Source organism: Malania oleifera, chromosome 4, assembly GCF_029873635.1.
Source record: "Malania oleifera isolate guangnan ecotype guangnan chromosome 4, ASM2987363v1, whole genome shotgun sequence".
In the NCBI taxonomy this organism is placed as follows: Eukaryota; Viridiplantae; Streptophyta; class Magnoliopsida; order Santalales; family Ximeniaceae; genus Malania; species Malania oleifera.
In genome coordinates, this window is record NC_080420.1 from 90,696,795 (window position 1) to 90,717,824 (window position 21,030).

A 21,030-nucleotide genomic window follows, 5' to 3' on the forward strand; every position below is an offset into this window, starting at 1 on the left:
TCCGCCCGGTTAAAGGAGTGGTATAGTGAAATCCTTGGATGGTGCACCTAAGGCGAGGACGTAGGCGGGTATAGCCAAACCTCGAAAAAATCTCAGTGTCACTCTCTTCCCTATTCTCTTTTAAATTTCTGCACATATAAATTGCGTGGATGCTTACTGAACTGCTGGAAATTAATTTGTGATTTGAGAATTGTGGAAACCTTCTAAGGGAGTATGTTGATTGAATCTTGCGGAAACCTTCTAAAGGAGTACGTTGATTAATACAGGTCATTCATTCATTAGCTACATACTTGAATCCAATATCAAAATCAAAATCTTGGAGCTTACTAGAATTTCTATATTGATTCATATTGTGAAGCTTATCTTGATTGATTGAATTGACTTATTGAGTTTTGGTTTAATTTGCTGAAAGAAATATTGAGAATTTTGCAAAGCATCTAAATGGATATACTTATCCATAAAGACTTAAAATTAAATTGATGCTTGTCTGAATTTTTGATTGAAAGTCAAACCATACATGTGTGAAGAGTTAAGAAAGAATTAATAAAAGAGTTCAAAGAAAGTTTTAAATCCCAATTCACCCCCCTCTTGGGAGTACACCTTACTTTTCAATTGGTATCAGAGCGGGGTTATAGCAAATCTTAAATTAGAAGCTATATAAAGATCTCTATGGCACACCTAAGCGTATCTCCCTTTGCTGAAGGTCAATCCTCTTATAGACTACCTCTCTTCTGCGGTGTAAACTACACCTTTTGGAAACAAAGAATGAGAATTTATTTACAAACTATGGATTGGAAAGCATGGAAAGTTGTCACACTTAGTGACCTTATCCCTACTAAAATCGTGGATAGTAAAGAAATACCTAAAGAGGAAAAAGAGATGACCGATAATGACCATAAAATGTTGCAATTCAAGTGCTATGAATGCTTTATATTGTGCTCTTGATGTAAATGAATTCAATAGGGCCATCGCATGCAAATCAATCAAAGAAATATGGGATAAACTAGAGGTAACCTATGAAGGAACGATTGATGTTAGAGATAATAGAATGGACATGCTCATAAGTGAGTATGAGGCTTTAGGATGAACCCAGATGAAATTATTACTAGTATGCACACTAGGTTCACCCATATAATAAACTTCCTTAATGCCTTGGGAAAGAATTACTCAACCTATGAAATGATCCGAAAAATTCTTAGAGAACTTCCACCGATTTGGGAACCTAAAGTCACTGCAATAACTGAAGGAAGAAATTTGAAAAACTCCTCCCTAGATGAATTAATAGGATCCCTACTCACATATGAGATGGCAAAAAACTAAATAAATAGAGGAAAATCTAAAGCCAAGAAATTTATTGAATTTAAAGCCTCAAGTGAAAGTTCTAGCGATAAAGATGATGAGGTAATGGATGATAACGAAATAGCCCCCATGACGAAGAGACTTGCAAAAATTCTTAGAAAGAAGAATAAAAGAAAATTCCGGGCAAAATCAGATGAAGAAGAAACTAATGAAAAGAAAACAAAGAAAGAACCTCCTACATGCTATAATTGCGAGAAAGTTGGACACATAAAACCAGATTGTCCACAGCTCAATAAGGATTCTAAAAAGAGAAAGAAAAAGGCAATGAAAGCCACCACATAAGACAATATAAGTTCTAGTAGCTCAGAATGTGAATCAAGTGACCAAAAGATTGCAAATGGTTGTCTTATGGCATGGGACAATGATGAAGGTACAAAACTCCTCATCCAAATCATTTAATGATTCTTGTGACGATTCATCTGATGAATCCAATGATGAGAGTAGACCATCTTATGAAGAACTACAAACAGATTATTCAAAATTCATAAGATTCTAGTTAAAGTAACTAAATGATATACTTCATTGAAAAATAAGAATGAAGTTGTAATGAAAGAATTAGAATCTAAAAATCTTGCTGAAAGAGAAAAGAATCTAAAAATCAAGATATTAGAAGGCAAGAATGAAAAGACGATGAAAGAACTAAAAGATCTAAGATCTCAAACTTCGATTGAAAAGGATTTAGTCATTGATGAACTTGAAAGCAAAATAAATCAGATGACTAAAGAACTTGTAAGGATGCAAGCTAAATGTAAAGGAATAAAAGATTCAAAAATACTTTGCCTTGAAAAGAAAATTGAGGATCAAAATAAAATAATCTACAATTTTACTAGAGGAAAAGAAAACCTTGATAAAATGATTGGATCACAAAAAATGTCTTTGGATAAAGAAGGCATAGGATTCAATGCAGTTGAGAACACAAAGAAAAAGAAACTCTACATGGGGTTTTTTGCAAAAGCCTCCAAAGACTATGCTAGCACCTCCTCAAATGCTTACACACATACCACATGTTTTCTATGTAAGGAGAAAGGACACATAAAATTTGAATGTCCATTAAAGAGAAAGGGTGTGAAAATTAAACAAGTTTGGAGAGTAAAAGAAATGTCTCTTGTTAAACCATCAAGACCTAAGAAAGTACAGGTACCAAGATGAAAGCCTAGTTCACAAACCAAGGACTCCATGGAATAGTCATTCTTATTAGGAATTGGGAAAGATAAATTTGTACTTAAATATGGAAATGCCTCCATAGCCTACAGGGTTTAAAGTAGCCAATCTTAAGAGATTTAGCAATGACTATAAATGCACTCGGATAGTAGATAAAAACTTAAAAATGTAAGTTATCAATAGTTGAAATATCTACTATAATAGAGAACCTGAGAAGCTGAGAAAATCTAAGAAATCCAAAGAATTCAAAATTTCCAAAAAGAAAATTTATCCTTGTTCAAACTAATATACAAGGCTATTGAGCAAATTGAAATGGAATATGAAAATCTTAAGAATAAGTTTTTGAGCTTATTGTTGATTATTATATTGAAACAAATAAATACAAGAATGACATTGTTGGCCACAATAAAAGGATGAATTGTACAAGGCTTCAAAAGAATTAAATTCAAAGAATTATATGCTTCAATAGAAAATTTGGAAAGATATTTGAAGATTGGTAAATCCATATACAAAAGAATTTTCTGAAACCAAACACTAAGCTAGGTTGAAATGTTTGACACTACTATTTTTTTTGCTTAGCTCTTTTATTTGTTTTCTCTTGACCATCTTAGTTCACATGCTGATGTTGGATTATGTTTTTTGGCATGCCGAATAATGGATGACCATGTTATGATTGAAATATATGCTGGATTATGCACTTTGTTATTGCAATCCAAATGCGAATTTTTTTTTTTTTTTGGCCCTTCGTACCTTTGCATAATATTTCTTTCAGTTTATCCTTTTGTTGATATAAAAAAGGGAGAAAATTTAGCAAACTGAGCATGAGCATGGCATAATAAATTTAAACACATGATTGATAATGATGTTTGCTGATGATGACTGATAATGATGATAACTTTACATGATATTTACACTCATACTATACATGAATACATAGTTTGTCTTTCAAGAATGAAATTATGAATTTATTGAATATGAAATATATTTCATTTAGGGGAAGTTATACTTGTTAAGTAATAATATCATGATTTTTGTTCATTACTAGAAATTATTGAAAAATCTGATATACAATCTTTTCTATTTTCTCATGCTTTTTGGGACTTAATGTTAGTACTCTGTTTTTTGTTGTTCTTCCAAAATCTATTTCTGAAGCCCTATCCCATTCTAGGTGGAGGACGGCACTAAATGAAGAGATGTGTGCTCTACATGATAATGATACTTGGGATTTGGTACTGTTGGCCTAACAAGGCTTATGAATCTTATTTTGATGATAACAAATCAAGGGAATTGGTTAAAGTGATGATGTTTCAGGAAACAAGCATATAAGTTCAAGATCAAAGTGATCACAAGCCTTTATTGAAAGTCTACATTCCAAAGAAGTTATCAAATGAAAGCTTAATTGTTCAAAGATAAACAAAATTGATACAAGCTTAAAGAATATTGAAGGTCAAGGTCAAGATGGACTCAAAGAAAGATATACATGAAGACTTCACATTTAGATTGTTTTTAAGTCTTAAGAAAGTCTTATGTAAGTACTTCAATTAAAAGTCAATATGGATGCTTTGAAGCTCATTAGGATTAACTATAGACTTAGAGACCAAATTTTGAAAAACCCCAGAAAATAACTTCAAAAGACTCAAATTAATTTGGCAAGTAAAAGCTCACAAAAGTTTTTGAAAAAAACAATATAAAAGCATGAATTTTTGCCTATCCATGTGACTGACATTTATGCTGAATTAATTTGAGAAAACATAATAGACCCAGTCGACTGACCCCTATGAGTCTAGGCGACTGACCCCATTCTGACTTTCATATTTCACTAAAATTTAAAGTCCAAGCAACGGACCTCGATAAGTCCAGTCGACTGAACTTCTCAACGGCTATTTTTAAACAGCGAAGAAAAGTTTCCAAATTAGATTTCTTGGACCCCAATCTTCGTAAAAACTTGAGAAACACTCAAAGAAACTTGAGGAACACGAAATAGAACCTTTTTAACTTTATAAATACATGGAAAACCAAAATATTTTATACAACTACATACAATCAAGAATTACATTCAGCAATCAAGCCTTATTGCCAACACTTTTCAAAAGCTTTCTTTCTCACACTCTTTGCTCAGATTTTACTGAGTCTTGCTGATCTATTCTCACCAATCTTTGCGCACATATACTAAGTTTTTCAATCAAAGAAAGAAGATCCCGGTGATAAATTTTCTGAGCTTCAATTCAATTATTTATTGATATTTTAAATTTGTGTATATTAGTTGAACTTTAACCTGTACTAATCAGCTGTCTTTTGAGAATGATCTTTGTACACAAGAATTGTTCTTGTTTGTTTTTTTGATGGTTTAGGATTGTTGAATCGTTGGATTACCAAGTATGGGGTATCGCTAGGAGAGGAGGGCTTCATCCTACTTGAAGGAGTGTGTAAATGGTCTGCTCCGCCCGGTTAAAGGAGTGGTATAGTGAAATCCTTAGGTGGTGTACCTAAGGCGAGGACGTAGGCGAGTATAGCCAAATCTCGTAAAAATCTTGGTGTTTCTTTCTTCCCTATTCTCTTTTAAATTTCTGCACATATAAATTGCGTGGAAGCTTATTGAACTGCTGGAAATTAATTTGTGATTGAGTATTGCGGAAACCTTCTAAGGGAGTACGTTGATTGAATCTTGCGGAAACCTTCTAAAGGAGTATGTTGATTAATACAGGTCATTCATTCATCAGCTACATACTTGAATCCAATATCAAAATCAAAATCAAAATCTTGGAGCTTGCTGGAATTTCTATATTGATTCATATTGTGAAGCTTATCTTGATTAATTGAATCAACTTATTGAGTTTTGGTTTAATTTGCTGAAAGAAGTATTGAGAAACTTGCAAAGCATTCAAATTGATATACACATCCATAAAGACTTAAAATTAAATTGATGCTTGTCTAAATTTGTGATTGAAAGTCGAACCATACATGTGTGAAGAGTTGAGAAAGAATTAATAAAAGAGTTCAAAGAAAGTTTTAAATCCCAATTCACCCCTCTCTTGGGAATACACCTTACTTTTCAGGTACCTCTTCGAATCTTCCTCCTAATAAGTCTGTGGTTGGTTGTCCCTAGGTGTACAATGTGAAAGTCAACCCGGATGGTTTTGTGGCTCGTTTGAAGGCCCACCTTGTTGCTAAAGGGTATACACAAGCGTACAGTTTGGATTATTTAGACACATTCTCTTGGTTGCTAAGCTTGCCTCAATACGTTTATTCATCTCTTTAGCCACCACTTGTCATTAGCCTCTACATTAGTTAGATGTGAAGAATGTTTTCCTACATGGTGATCTTCATAAGGAGGTATATATGGAGCAACAACCTAGGTTTGTTGCTCAAATGGAGTCAGGCTCAGTATGTCGGCTTAAGAAATCATTATATGGATTAAAATAATCTCCAAGAGCCTTGTTTGACCATTTTAGTGTCATAGTACTTGAGTTTGGCCTTTGTCGGTATGCAGTAGATTAATCTATATTTTATTGTCATACTCCATCTAGTAGGATTTTGCTTATTGTGTATGTGGATGACATTGTGACCTAAAGCTTTTCCTACGAACTAAGTTTTAGACCAAGGACTATGGACCATTGACGTACTTCTTGGATCTAAAAGTATCAAGATCTTGTAGGAGAACTATCTTGGCACAAAGGAAGTATGTTCTTGATATTTTAGATGAGACGAGGTCGTTGGATCCAAACCTATTGATACACCCATGGATCCCAATGGTAAGTTAGTGTCAGATATGGGCAATTTGTTGCCTAACCCAAGTTGGTGCCAGAGACTTGTTGAAAAGTTGAATTATCTCACAGTCACTCAACCAGATACATCCTTTGCAACAAGTGTTGTGAGTCAGTTTCTCGATTCCCCGAGAACATGTCATTGGGATGCAATACTTCACATTTTGAGATATCTCAAAGGTGCACCAAGAAGATGTCTCTTATATCAGGATCAGAGTCACACTCATATTCAGGAATATACAGATGCAGATTGAGCTAGATCACCTTTCGACCGAAGATCCACAACCAAGTATTGTATCTTTGTTGGTGGTAATTTGGTGTCTTAGAAAAAGTAAGAAACAAACTGTGGCAGCCAGGTCAAATGTTGAGTCAAAATATAGGGTTATGGCACACATTACATGTGAACTTGTTTGGTTGAAGAACATGTTGAAAGAACTAGGTTTTCCACATTCTCAGCCTATCGATTTGATGTGTGATAATTGAGTTGTTATTCATATTGCCTCCAAACCAGTCTTCTATAGCAAAGAAAGCACATTGAAGTTGATTGCCACTTAATTTAGGAGAAACTTGTACAGAAGCTCATTACAACCACTCATTTGAAGTCTTAAGTTTCTGATTTGTTCACTAAAGCCTTGGGAGGTACTCGTGTGAAATTCATTTGTAACAAGCTAAGACCATACAATATATATGCTCCAACTTGAGAGGGAGTGTTAATGATTATTTAGTCATTGAGCATTATTATTATGTGTTTTATTTTTTTTTTTTGTAATAAGTGTGAGTTAGTAAGGGTATTATGGTCATTACAATTGTACTTGACATATATCATAAATTGAGGGAGAGACTTATCATTGAGGTTAGGTCTTCCATTTACCCAATTATTCAACACTTTCCTTTGCCAAAACCCCTACAAGTAATGGTTGAAAGGGCCTTTAGTGCAAGCATTTATCATTTAACACTAGTCAAAAAATGATAACATTGCAGGGTGACCTCAAATAAACTTTAAGAAAGCACTAAATATGCAGAACAAAATCACATAGCTCAGTTTTGATAATGACAATACCAAAAAAACATCAAAGAAAGATAAAAGCAAGAGCTATGAAGTCATAGTAGGTCAAACAAAAAACTCACATTTAGGGAATAACTTAGAGATCCTTTTCAGCTTGTTAAGTTGCAAAACAAGCACGGGAAATAGCAAAAGTCGAAGAGCCAGAGTGGAGGAAGCAATTACTATCCACCTGTGAAGTCATTCAAAACAAATTTAAAGAATATAGAGCACCATTACAAACATTAACAAACAAGTAGAAGTCAATAAATCAGGCCTAGATCTTTAAATACACTAAGGTTCTGTTTCGTTTGTAGAACATCTATTCCAATAATTGGTTACAATATAAGGATTGATAGTTAAAAGCTTACAAATAAGACGTGTTTGTCATCATAAGAAAATGAGAACACAAAAAATTTATAAATCTATAACATGGAATAGATATGGAATGACTATCAGAAAAAAAAAATGTCTATCCCTATCTTACTCCATGTTGGTTGGAATAACAAAAAACTTTTGCATGAGTAACTTTTACCTAAATTTTCCTACACAATTTATATTATAACCAATCTAATTTCATTCTATTCCTGGAATCTATGAACCAAATGTAAACTTATACCAGACTCAATTATAGAGGGAAATATTTGGTAAAAAAGTGTTTCTTATGCAAGGAAAAGACAAAGAGGCTAAGACAATCCATAATATTTTTACAATATTACTCATATATTACCTTTAAATAATACTACTCATAAATGTCCTTAAGGTAATATTACTTACAAATGCCCTTAAAAAAATCCATCAAGAGGAGGTGCAATGCAAAAACGAATATGAACTTGTCTCACCCCCTTGGAGACAAAAATACACGTGTCTACAGACCCTTAGGTTCTCCTAACCTGAAAAGTAAAATATTGGTATTAGTCCTATTAAGAATTGTGGACGAGGTAAAGGCCCTTTTTTTGGTAACTAGTCTTTCCTTTCTAGACAGAAGAATGCGAAAAAGGAACCAAACACCACTAGGGTCATGAATAAGATGATCAAAATAAAGATTTGCAGGAAAAGCCTCTTGAAGTATTGAAAGTCCAAAACCTACCATCTCCTTAGGAAGAAGGGCAAAAAGAATCAAGTAACCCTATCAATTCAACAAAAAATCAATTGCTTCCCTTTCATTTAAATTCCTTCAAAAGAAAAAATTCAAAAGAAGCCACATTACCCCTGCAAATATCAAGAATGAGAAATGTTGAAAGGCAAAAGAGGCAATGCTAGGAAAGACAAATACAAGGTTTCCTCAACCCACTCTCCTCCAGAAAATGAACTCTCTCCTCATTGCTCATACAGAACCTCACTTGAAGGAATAAAAAGACGGGAAATCTAAGAACCACATATCCAATCTCTTATTGCATGAGGAACTTATGCAACTGATTGAGCATATGTCGGCTTTCTCCCCCGCTTTCAAAAAGACAGAAGCAGAGATGCAGCACCTGACCATCTGATGATGGAGGTTAGCTGCTATGGAGTTAGAGATCTGGGGTGCTCCAACAATCTGGATCCACCTTATCAATAACCAAATTCCAAAAGTACAAGGCTTTAGGCTTACTTTTGAAGGGCTGTTAGGCTTGTGGCATCTTTCAACATTCCCATGGCATTCCATTCCAATGTTTGTTCTGGGTAGGAAAGTAATGTTGCAGTACTATCACATTCCATATGAATGAAAAATTCACACAAAACATGGCTCCCACATGGGTATCTTTCACAGAAAACCCATTCCCAAAGACATCCTAATTGTGGAACTAAATTGCCCCCACTACATTGGCCAGTTGAACATTAATGCCTTGATATAGTATTATTGCAAATTATTGTAATACGTATAATTTATAATATTAAAAATAAAAAGCAATAAAAAACAGTAATATTATTATTGTGTATTCAATTATTTTTTCATTTATGATGATTGAAATTTTTAAGACATGAATCTAATTTGGTAAATATTCTTAGTAAGTTTTTGTGCTAAAAATATGATTATTCTTCATACATTGTTCCAAACACAGGTCAAGGGTACAACCGGAATGCTTTTGTTGTCTCTGCCAAGATTTCTTGAACCACGCAACATAGACCAGATATAGGCATTCTATGTACATTCCAACAAAATATTTCCATAAAAGGAATGCATGTCATTCCTAGGAATGAGATTCCCAAGAATGTCATTCTTAGGAAACATTTTTATCTCCAGAAACAAATGGCACCCAAGTGAAACACTTACCTCGTAAATAGGCCAATATAAACAACACATTCTACCATGGACCACAAACTAATTTAAACACCCCCCCCCTTTTTTATAAATTAATGCCAACTAACTCTTTGAAAGATTAACTTTTAACCTATACACTTTCTCAAACATTAGCAAAACAGTGAGCACGTTAGCAAAACACAAAATATCAGGAGATTAGTTTTTTTTCTAGCAAAAGAAAAAATTCATTGATAGATTGAGAAAATACAAACAGGAGAATAAGAAATCTCCTTAACAAAATCTGGGGAGATCCAGATAAAAACAAAGAAAGGCAAAATAACAAAGAAAAACAAAACAAAATACCAGTGCCCACTAACATTTCAGCCAAAAATGCCAATAGCGCTGAATATCTGAAAAACTCACCCCCGCTTAAAGTTTCCCTGACCCACTCGCTAATGAGAAGCCAAATTAAAAATCTTCTCCTGAAACAGCAAATACAACACTTTCTTCCATAGAAAATACACACATTACGTTCCAGCCAAAGACCCCAAAGAACTGCAAAAATAATGCATGCTTCCATGATGCTGCCCTTTCCCTTTTCCTACCAAAACCAACAAAAGAAACTACCAAAAAATACTCTACAGTCTCTGAACAAACCCAACATTCCCCAAAATAACAAATAACTTGTTCCAAACCATCCAGGAAAAATAGCAATGCATAAAAAGATGCAAAGCAGATTCTGAACAGTTTAAAGCATAACACACATAGGAGATAGACTTCAAAGGTCTCCTGGATCTGTAACAAATTGTTGGTATTGGTTCTATTAAGTGTAACCAACTAGATAAGAGCCTTAATTTTGGAGGGACTTTGGCCTTCCAAATAGCTTTATAAAAAGGAAAGGAAGAATCGGTATTAATCAAAAAATCATAAAAAGGTTTGCAAAAATAAACCCCCCAAGGAATCCAAAGACCTAACAATTATTCAACAAGACTAGCAAAGAGGAAAACTCTTCCATCTCCTTACCATTCAAGGACCTCCGAAAATGAAAATTCCAAGAAGGAAAAGGACCACTTGGATCAACAATAAATGAGGAACTGGAACCATTCTACCCTGAGCTCAAAAGAAAAAGTAAAGGATAAATGGTGGACAAATAACATTAACCAACCAAAGATCTTTCTAAAAACAAATATTATATCCCCTACCAACAAAAATCTAATATGGGGAATAAAAAGGGGATAAATCTAAGAGATAGCTTTCCAGGGACTTTCCAAAGAACATGTAGATCCCAAATTAGTAACCCACCCATTCTCCCCAAGTCCAAACTTGCTTTTAACAGCTCCATGCCATGAGGATGAATCCTCCAGAAGGAACCGCTAAAGCCATTTGTCTAGGAGAGCCATGTTTTTAGACACCAATTTCCAAGACCCAAACTACCCTCCTGTTTAGACCTACACACCACCTCCCATCTCACCAAATGATCCCTAAAGCCCCCTACCCCCAACCATAGGAAATCCCTTATACTTCTCTTACTCTTGTGAGAAACCCCCATGAAAATTTAAAAATAGACAGAAAATACAACACTAGAAACTAGAAAAACAAGCCTAAATAAGAGTGTTTCTACCTCCAAGAGAAAAAAGAGCATCTTCCACCCATCTAAATGCTTAGACACTCTCTCCACGACCGGATCCCAAAAACTGACAAATATGGGATTACCCTCCAAAGGAACCCTAAATATGACAACAGCCATGCCAACACAACAGACCCCATCTCTAAGGACAACTCCCTAACACGCTCAACAGGCACATTAATTGCAGCAATACCAACCTTCCACAAATTGATCTTGCCTAGAAACCTTCTTCAAAATATAAAGAATACCCAAAATATTCAAAAATGAAGGCATGTGATCCTCTTAGAAGAAAATAGTTTCATCAACAAACTGAAGGTGCGAGACCATCACCTCCTCCCTCCTCACTCCCAACCCATTCACTAAATCCCTATCCAAAGCCCAATCAACCATCCTACTCAAAACATTATCCACTAAAATGAACAAAAACGGGGAAAGAGGGTCACCTCGTCTAATCCCCCTTGTGGCCCTAAGCCAAGATTTAGGCTCATTATTCACTAAGCCCAATAATTCACAATAGACATACAACCTCTCATCCATTTACGTCATCTTTATCCAAACCCCTTTCCTTATAAAAATCTTATCCAAAAATTCCAACTCACCCTATCACATGCTTTCTCAAAATACAGCTTAAAAATGAGCCCCTTCTTTTTTCTCTGAATATCCTCAACAACTTCATAAGCAATAAAAATGGCTTCCACAATCTGTCTCCCCCCCACCCTTCAAAACACACCTTGACTAGTAATGGTCTTATCCAGCACCAAATTCAACCTATTAGGTAGTATTTTAGTGATAATTTTATAAATATTAGATACTAGACTAATAGGTCTAAAGCCAAATATCTTAATAAACCAACTTTTCTTCAGCACCTAAATTATCTAAGTGGAACTAACACTCTTGCTTAAAATTTCATACCAACAAAATTCATTAAAAATCTTAAACAAGTCATCCTTAACCACAGCCCAACAATCTTGAAAGGATGCCAAATTGAACCCACAGCCCAAGAGCCCATCCCTCTCCATCCAAACGACCATAGCCCTCACTTCCTCTTCCTCAAAATGTCTCTCCAACCAAGCTATCTTATAACCAGACAAAGGATCCCACTCTAAACCTCCCCCCATTGATCTACTAACACCCTCCTCAAAGAACAAACTAGAATAAAAATCAATGATCTCAGAAAGAATCCGAGTAGGATCTAAAATGATCGCCCCCCTATTCACCTCCAACTCTATGATCAAATTCTTCCTCATTTTCCTATTTGCTATCCTATGAAAAAATCTAAAATTACAATCACCATCACTAATCCATTTAAACTTTTTCTTCTTCCTCCAACTTCTCATTTACTCCAAAATCACCTCTTCCAATTCATTCTTTAAAGAAACCCTTTTCAATTCCTCCCCTCTTGATAGAGTTACTCCTTCTTCCTTCCTATCTAACTTGTCCAACTCGCCTAAAATACTAGTCTTTCTAATAGTAATATCTTTAAATACCTCTCTATTTCGCTCTTTCAAGTTCTCTTTCAACCTCTTTAGCTTCTTAATAAATTTGAACCCTTCTAAGCCCCTCTCCACTTCCTCACTCCAAGAATTCCTCACCAAAGGCTAGAAAGAAACATGATCCAACCACATATTTTCAACTTGAAAGGAGTAGTGCCCCAACAAACCTTTCTTGATTCCAACAAGATAGGAAAGTAATTTGGAGTGGGTCTAGGTAAAACAGCATTAGAGAGATTATGGAACTCATCCTCCCACTCATTGCAAAACAAGAACCTATCAGGTCCACTAGCAATAGCCACTACCCTTGCTTCACCCACCGGCCATGTAAAACTAGCACTACCTAAAGGAAGTCTCTCAAACCACACTCCCTAATAAATGAATCAAAATTATGCACATCGTAAAACAAAATAATATTCAAAAGATTATAAAAAATAAAATAATGTCATGATCAATTTGTGCATGAGAACCACAACATCCTTGGACTCCACCCATATACCCTCTATTGCACCTCTATTTAAACCATTGACTAATCATCTTAAATGATAAATCCAACACAACTACTAAAACGAGAAAGCAAATAAGAAGTCATCGACACTTAAGATTCATGCTCACCATAATTGCAAAAATAGTGGAGGAAATACATCCCCTTATACACTTTTTCCATCTACAGCCAAAGCCCTTCATCTCTAACATTGTTTAAAGAAAAATATCCAATAAACTCAATTATAAGCCTTCTCAAAATCAAGTCTAAGAACTACTCTTTTCTATGAGTTCTCTTGACATCATCAACAACTTTGGCTACTAAGGCAACATCTAATATCTAATGACCACCCAACATATGCACTCTGAGTATCCAAATTTATAACCTAAGATTCCACTCATTTTAAGACACCTTTTCTAGAATCTTATAAACACTCGTCACAAAAGTTCTATCATAGCTCCACAGTCATCCCTTTCCAAAATATAATTCCAGAACTGAATAATCCATCAATAATTAATTTTGAGTCCCACACAAATATCATATTTTACCTATGAATCACATATTATTTCCATAAAAGCGCACCTATAATTGTTATATTAACAAAATCACTACATTGTTATATCTTTTCTATTTCTTCATATGAAATTATGAAGCTCCCATTGAAACTTTTTTTCTCTCTCAGAAAAGCTTCAATAAATTTCTCTCTGATCGCTTCAAACATGGAAACTAAATACGCGAGCACTGATCTGGACATGGATTTGTATAAATTTGGACTTACCCTGAAATTTGTCCAAATCCACACAAGTCCAAATTCGAGGCTCCAAATCCCAACTCCTGAATACAGGGACACTGATTTTTCTATTCTTAAGAGAACATTAGAATGCAACCATTTTACACTTTAAAAGGGAAGATTTAATGCGGGAAAAATGCATGAGTAAAAACTGAACGCTGTATTTTCAGCGTTCTTTTGCACTTAGGATCTCCAGTTGAGATAATGGTGACATTTCCATACATCAGAAAAAGGAAACCAGTGTCCTACTAAAATGAAACAAAAAAGGTAAAACTTTTTATTTTTCAGACCACCTAGACCATGTATGTACCATAAAAAAACATGTTATATGTGCACGATGATGCGCATCCCAAACAAACTCAACCACGTTCTCTATTCCTCTTGTTTTCCTATCAGCCAAATAGAACCTAAATTCAACATCTCCATTTTCCCTTTTTCTTTCCCATTCTTATAAAATTTTCTAAAAACCCAAACCGTGTGCAAAATGCATCTTACCAGGGTAATCCAGTGAGATCATGGAACCCGTCAAGCAACGAAATAACTGCACGGACAGGGAAAATAGAGTCATAATCACTGACACAACTACCACCGACGACTTCCAAACCACCACCACCGCCACCGCCACGACCGATCTCTACGTCCAACAACTCCAGTTCGGCCGTGGACTCGACACCCAGACTAAGTTCCCCGCTTTCTGAGTCATCAGTTGACGAAGAACCAATCGAGAACGACCGAGAGTAGTGCTGGAAAGTAGAGCACGCAAGCAAGCATTGGCTAGGCAGAAAGTGAAGTGGTCTGCGAGATGGAATTGGATGTGGCGATGGCGGCGGCACTGGTGGTGACAGTGACCAAGGAGTCGGAGCTGCACGGTAGCACGAGGGAAGGAAGATCGAAGGTGGCAGTGAGGAGAACGGACGTTGTCGACGACGAAGCAGCGAGAAGAGCTTCAAGGCTGCCATTAAAGGACCAACACAGACGTAATAGAGCCTCCGCCGTTGGCGGCCGGAAAACCTTATTTCAAAAACCTCATTTCCTTTCCAAAACCTTTCATATTTTAATTACTCGCTGAGATTAAGGATTCTGTTCGAAAAACATAATAATAAAAATTTTTATTTTTTATTATAGTTTTTATATTAAATATATTCTAACAATGTGTTACATTAATTTTTATTACTGATTTGGTTTTTTTTTTTCTAACTTTTCTTAATAAAACGTTCTTTCGGATTTTTCCTTTCTTTCTCTAATAATTTCTAATTTTCATATAAAATTATAGATCCTGATTTTAAATTTAATTTTGATTTTTAAAATTGTGAATAGAGGAAATTATAAACCTGTATTGAAATTAAATTAAATTTATATAAATTGGACTTTAAATTTTACAAATCACATTTTTAAACAGAACTTTCGTTAATATTTTATTTAGTATAATAGAAAATTTTATGAATAATTACTTAGAATATATTTTAAATTAAAATAGCATTACTTTTTGTTACAAATTTCTTTTAAAAATATTATTAATCTCCATTATATTAAAAATATTATTCTCAATCTTTATTTGTGAAATATTGTTTGGCTATATATCTATAACTTGTGTGGAAAGAAAGAACTTGAATATAGGGGTGAGCAGAATTTATTGAAAACTAAATCCCAAATTAACTGAACTAGTTTGGTCGGTTCGGTTCGGTTTTAATTTTAGTTAAAAATTGATTTTCGATTTTCAGTTCGATTTGGGATATATTTAATTTTGATTAACCAAATTAACTTAATTATATAATAATAATTAATAATTGTATATAAATTATATATAATCTCAAATCAGCTATCATTTGGATTTTAGGAGTTCCAATTTCCAACCTCCAGGTTTCACAGTTCGCGGTCACACTCCAAATCCAAACTTTCATGGCCACCATTTGACTAACTGACTTTGAGATTGAGACTTCAAGAGTTCGAGTTGCCTTGGCTCCTTGTCGTCGCCCAAGCCCTTGCCTAGCCGCCTCACCCACGTCGTGGTCGTCGCCTCTTCGTGTTTCAAACACAAATCTAAATACAAGAGATATCTCGCTACATTGTTCAACAATCTGAAAGTTTGAAGGTGTCATAGCAACAAAAGCTCCCAAGTCCCATCACTTTGTTAAATCTGACTATAAAGCTCAAACTCGGGTCTTGATTGATCTTTTGTGTGACAGTTCTGCAAAAGGGTTTATCTCCCGAACGTTGTTCAATGAAATGTCTCAAATAGATATCATATCTTGGACGATGATAATATTATGTAGCATCCATAGTGATTGTACCGTGTCGTCTTCTTTGCAATATGGTTCATTGAACTCAATTACCCAAAATAACCAAAAATTTGGTTTGGTCAAGTAATGGGCGGTTAATAAGGCTAATTCGGTAGGTTCAGTTTTGGAAAATTCTTAACTGAATTTTTTTAGTTAATTCAATTAATTGACCAAACTACCTGAATCGCCCGAATGCTCACCCCTACCTCAGTACATACATGAAACACATGAAAAAGCTCTAGTCTTTGGTAAAAGTCTCTCCTTTTTGCCTTTCATTTAAACTACCACGTTCACCAAAAAACTGTTTTTATACTTGTTGATATACTTCTTTCTTGTTCCTTTAGTGAATCTTGCAAACAAAGAGTATAGGTTGACTCAATTTCAAGTTTCAAAAAGACCTATCGTTGAAACCAAAGAAGGATTATAAAGATCATAAAATGGAGATTAGGCAGGAAAGTTTGACTTTTTCTTCACAGTCTTACTTCCTTTAAACAATGTTGAATAATCATTAAGGTTGTAGGTAGTTTTTCCTTCAAGTAGTTGTTCAAAGTGGAAAAGATGTATTAGCCACTTATAATAGATTTATCTACATAGCAATTAATGTCATGTACAGTCTTTTTTCCAAATGGCTTATAACTCTTCCTCAATTTCTTTACCCAACTCACAAGCAAAGATTTTGTAATAGTGAGCATTGTGGTACACCCTTTCCCCGGACTCCACATACGTGGGAGTTTTGTACACCAAGCTGCCTTTTTTTTTTTTTATCATGTCCTCAATGAACATAGTGTGGAATTCTCTACATCCCAAGTAACTAATTGTTCTTTCTTGCGCTCTCCATAACTAAAAGAAAGTCACAAGTCAGCCTTTCTAAAGTCTTGGTAATATTAACAAGCACTCTAAAAAATGAAAGGAAGTTAATAGGAATGTTGGATAGGCAAGCACAAATATAGTGAAATGACCCCTAAGCAACAAATATGCCCTTTTAAAACCAACTAATCTCATACTTGTTAAGAATTTCACTTGTGAGTTTGTCGCACATTGAAAAAAGTGAGTGGATGATAGGTGCTTATATACATGGTTGGGCCCAATACCCTAATAGGTTTAAATTTTTGGGTCAAGTTGGTGGTCACCCATACATATCAATCAGACCTATGGACTCCTTTGGTGTAACAACTAGTAACAATGCAAAGTTGAATGTGCCAATACGGAGGTGTTTCTTTGTTAGGATCCTTAATTCCATTTTTGATGTCTAAGAATGACCTTGTTTAAGTGAGTGCTCAGAGATCATTGCAGCTCAGTCGCTCACTGGAGGTCAGTTTGGTCAAAATTGAATTTCATAGGATATACAAAGTAGACATAGTTGGGATAAGTGCAGTACTATTCATCCTAGGCCTTTTTACTTTGTTGTTTGCTATTAAATATATAGAAGATGACAGAAACTATGCGTGCAGCAATAGAAGAAACTCTATCCAGACAAACTCCAACCCCAATAGCTTCGACATCATCGTCAAAGACAATAGCTAATGCTTGGTTTGAGGGGGAGAAATTTGATGGTACCAATTAATTTGGTATATGTGGCAATGTGAGGTGATGGACATCCTGTACCAACAGGAATTAGATATTGCTTTGGATGATAAACCAGAGGATATGGGCTACAAAGAATAGGAAAAGATCAATCGTCAGGCATGTAATACAATTCGTCTGTGACTCACTAAAAATTAGAAATATTGCATTATGAGGGAGACATCTCCAAAGAAATTGTGGATGACATTGGAAGATATATTTATAACTAAGAGTCTGAAAAATCGGCTCTATTTGAAAAAGAAATTGTTTCACTTTTAGTATCAATTAGGTATTTCGATAAATGACCACATAAATGCTTTCAATAAAATTTTGGTTGATTTGTTAAATTTAGATGAAAAGGTGAAAGATAAGGATAAAACTTTATTATTACTAAATTCTATTCCTAATGATTATGAACATCTGACCACCACTTTATTGTATGAGAAAGATAAAGTTACTTTTGATGTTGTTTATACTGTATTGATTAATACTAAATGCATAAAGAATGATCAAAGGGTCCATAAGGAAACAATAGAAGTACTAACAATAAGGGGACGTTCTCAAAGTCAAAAACCTAAAATAAGGAGTATATATGAAACCAAATCTCAATATTAACAATATTCTTAGCAGATTAATGTTAATAACAATATGTTCAACCAAACAAATATTTATTCTTATATTTAAATAATTAATCAACTAATACCAAGCAATCCCAGCAAATTAAATCAAGTATGAATTTGTAGCTACAATAGAGTTTGATCATAATGGGTATTTAAATCATTCAAGACATCCAAAAATCAAATTAGATCATTCACAACATCCCCAAATAAAATTTAAACCATTCACTGCAGATAAGATTAGTATATATGCTTGAAAGTAAAAGATAAGGGGAAAGAATGACACCGAGATTTTCTACAAGGTTCAGCAACGTGCCTACATCCTTGCCTCAAACAACTTGCTGTGAGGATTTTACTAACTTTCTCCATTCAATAGGTAGAGCACCTCTTAAGCAAGAACACCCTCTTGCTTGTCCCCGATTCTCACCCAAATCATTCATTTACAAGGAAATCAACAACAGATTTTCATACAGTAATGAAACTCTCACAAAGAGTAGATTTGTACACTTTAAAATCACTAGGATACTGTCAAAAATAATTTGCTACAAAGCTCAAGAGATTGCTAGGTTTTCTGGATTGAAAGATAAGAAATTGATGTGTAAAAACCACAAAATATTTTTTGCAACAAAGAAAAATGGCACATGGCTACTTTTGAAAGATAAATCAATGTGTTTTCAAGCTATTGGGTTGCCCTAACACGATTAGGGTTAGCCTTATATAGCTGGGTTTGAATTATGACTGTTTGCCCAAGTTTTAGAAACAATATCTTTCGAAAATTGAAAGAAATCACGTTGTTCACAAACTTTATAGCGCTTTTCAGTTGATTGAAACTGGAAGTTTGGTCACCCGAACCAATTAAAAATATGAATTTTGAAATAGGTAGTAGCCTTTTGATCGACTGAACTTTAGGTTCGGTCGCCTAAACATGTTTGATCAACTGAACTTTTAGTTCGGTCGCTCAAACCAACATTGTCCGGACTTTAAACAATGGTAGTAACCATTTCGTCGATTGAACCAAGTGTCCGGTCACCTGAACTTTCTTATGCCAGACCAGGTTGTTTAGTTTCCTGTATTCGGTCAATTGAGCTTGAACCTCGGTCTCCTAAACATTATGAAATTCATTTTTCATTTTATTTTTGATTCCAAAAATCATTTGTATTCTTTTAAAAATATATTTGGACTATGAAAAAATATTTTCCAAGTTATTAAAGCAGGTCTCTAAGTCCAATTATTTATCCTAAGAGCTTCATAAACAAACCAAAGTTTGAGAAGTACTTACATGAGACTTATATTACATTATACATGAAATAAAAACCTAAATTTTCATGTCTTGAAGCTTGATCTTCATCCAAGCTCTAGCCAATCTTCATTTTTCTTGTTTTCTTCATGGCTTTTAAACTTAAATAAGGTTTATTGTGCTTGTAAGATATAATACCTGTAAATTTTCTTGAAAGCACAATTAGATTCCTTAGTTTGTCATTATCAAAACGAGATTAAGCATTGTTAGGCCAACACATCATTGCTATGAGGTTGAGGAAAACTGATATTACTATAATGGGCAGCAACATGCAAGGACGATTGTTATTTTAAGGGTGTAATGGTGTAGCTAGGGTTTCAAAGGAAACCCTAGCATGAAGAGAGGATGAGCAGGGTCTGCAACCCATGCATATTGTAGGGAAGTTAAAAGTAGCCAATGATTTGGTTTATTTTGTGTTTCCTTATTTAGTTTATGTTCCTTTTAAAAAAAAAAAAAAATTATTCATTCTATTGTTTCATTTATTATGTGTATGGTTCATTGAAGCCCAAATAAGTAACAAAAAAAATAGAAAAACAAGAAAATCAAAAAATAAAGAATGAGGAAGTTGTTTTCTAAAAAAAAATGTAAACTTTATTCAAAAAAAAAAAAGGAATTCTCTTTGGTATGATTTTGTAGTTTTAAGGCCTTCCTTTATTCTTGTTTAAGGCAAGTTTTTCCTTTCCATTGATTGATGTCCATTATATGACTTCTATCTCTTGGACAAAACCAGAAGTTTTATTTGTCTTCTTGATTATTCAAATTTGCAATTGATATTTTATTATGATTTGATTGGCCATGTTTTGACATATCTTGGATAATGTATGCATCAAGTTTTGTCTATATGATCTTTCCTTTTAGCTGATGGTGAATATAGAAACATTTTCAAACATATCATGTGTTTTGTTAAGTATCATCTTAAAAATAAAAAAAATAAAAAGCTTCCATTTTTTAAATGAAAATATCTTCTTTATAATGATTGATTGCCAATAATAGAGTTTCAATTCTAATATCCATTAAACCCTGATTCCCAATTAGGAGAATTTTCAACTGTTTCATCAATTGATTGACTTTAATCAATCATTAAAATATGATTGTCAATCATGGGATTTTTTCAACTCTCTTATTAAAGCATTGACTTCAATCATCATTAAACTCTAATTGCCAATTAGGTGATTTTTCAAATCTCTCATTAAATGGTAGATTTCAATCGTTAGAAAACGTTGATTACCAATCAAAAGATTTTTGAACTCTCATTCATTAAGTGATCCGACTTCAATTATCATTAAACCTCGATTGCCAATCAAGAAAATTTTCAACTCTTTCATTAAATGGT

At 34.2% G+C, this 21,030-nt stretch overlaps 1 protein-coding gene across 1 annotated transcript in view; it reads right to left on the minus strand.

Moving 5' to 3' along the window:
- The window catches only part of LOC131153592 (ALBINO3-like protein 2, chloroplastic), an 85,690-nt gene extending 70,648 nt beyond the window's left edge, over positions 1-15,042 (minus strand). The window contains exons 1-2 of the mRNA XM_058106006.1: positions 14,437-15,042; positions 7,413-7,519 (exon numbers count right to left, since the gene is read on the minus strand). Of these exons, the coding sequence (XP_057961989.1) occupies positions 7,413-7,519; positions 14,437-14,900 (571 nt within the window). The 5' untranslated portion in view covers positions 14,901-15,042. The remainder of the gene's footprint in view (positions 1-7,412; positions 7,520-14,436) is intronic.
- Positions 15,043-21,030: the final 5,988 nt, after the last annotated feature.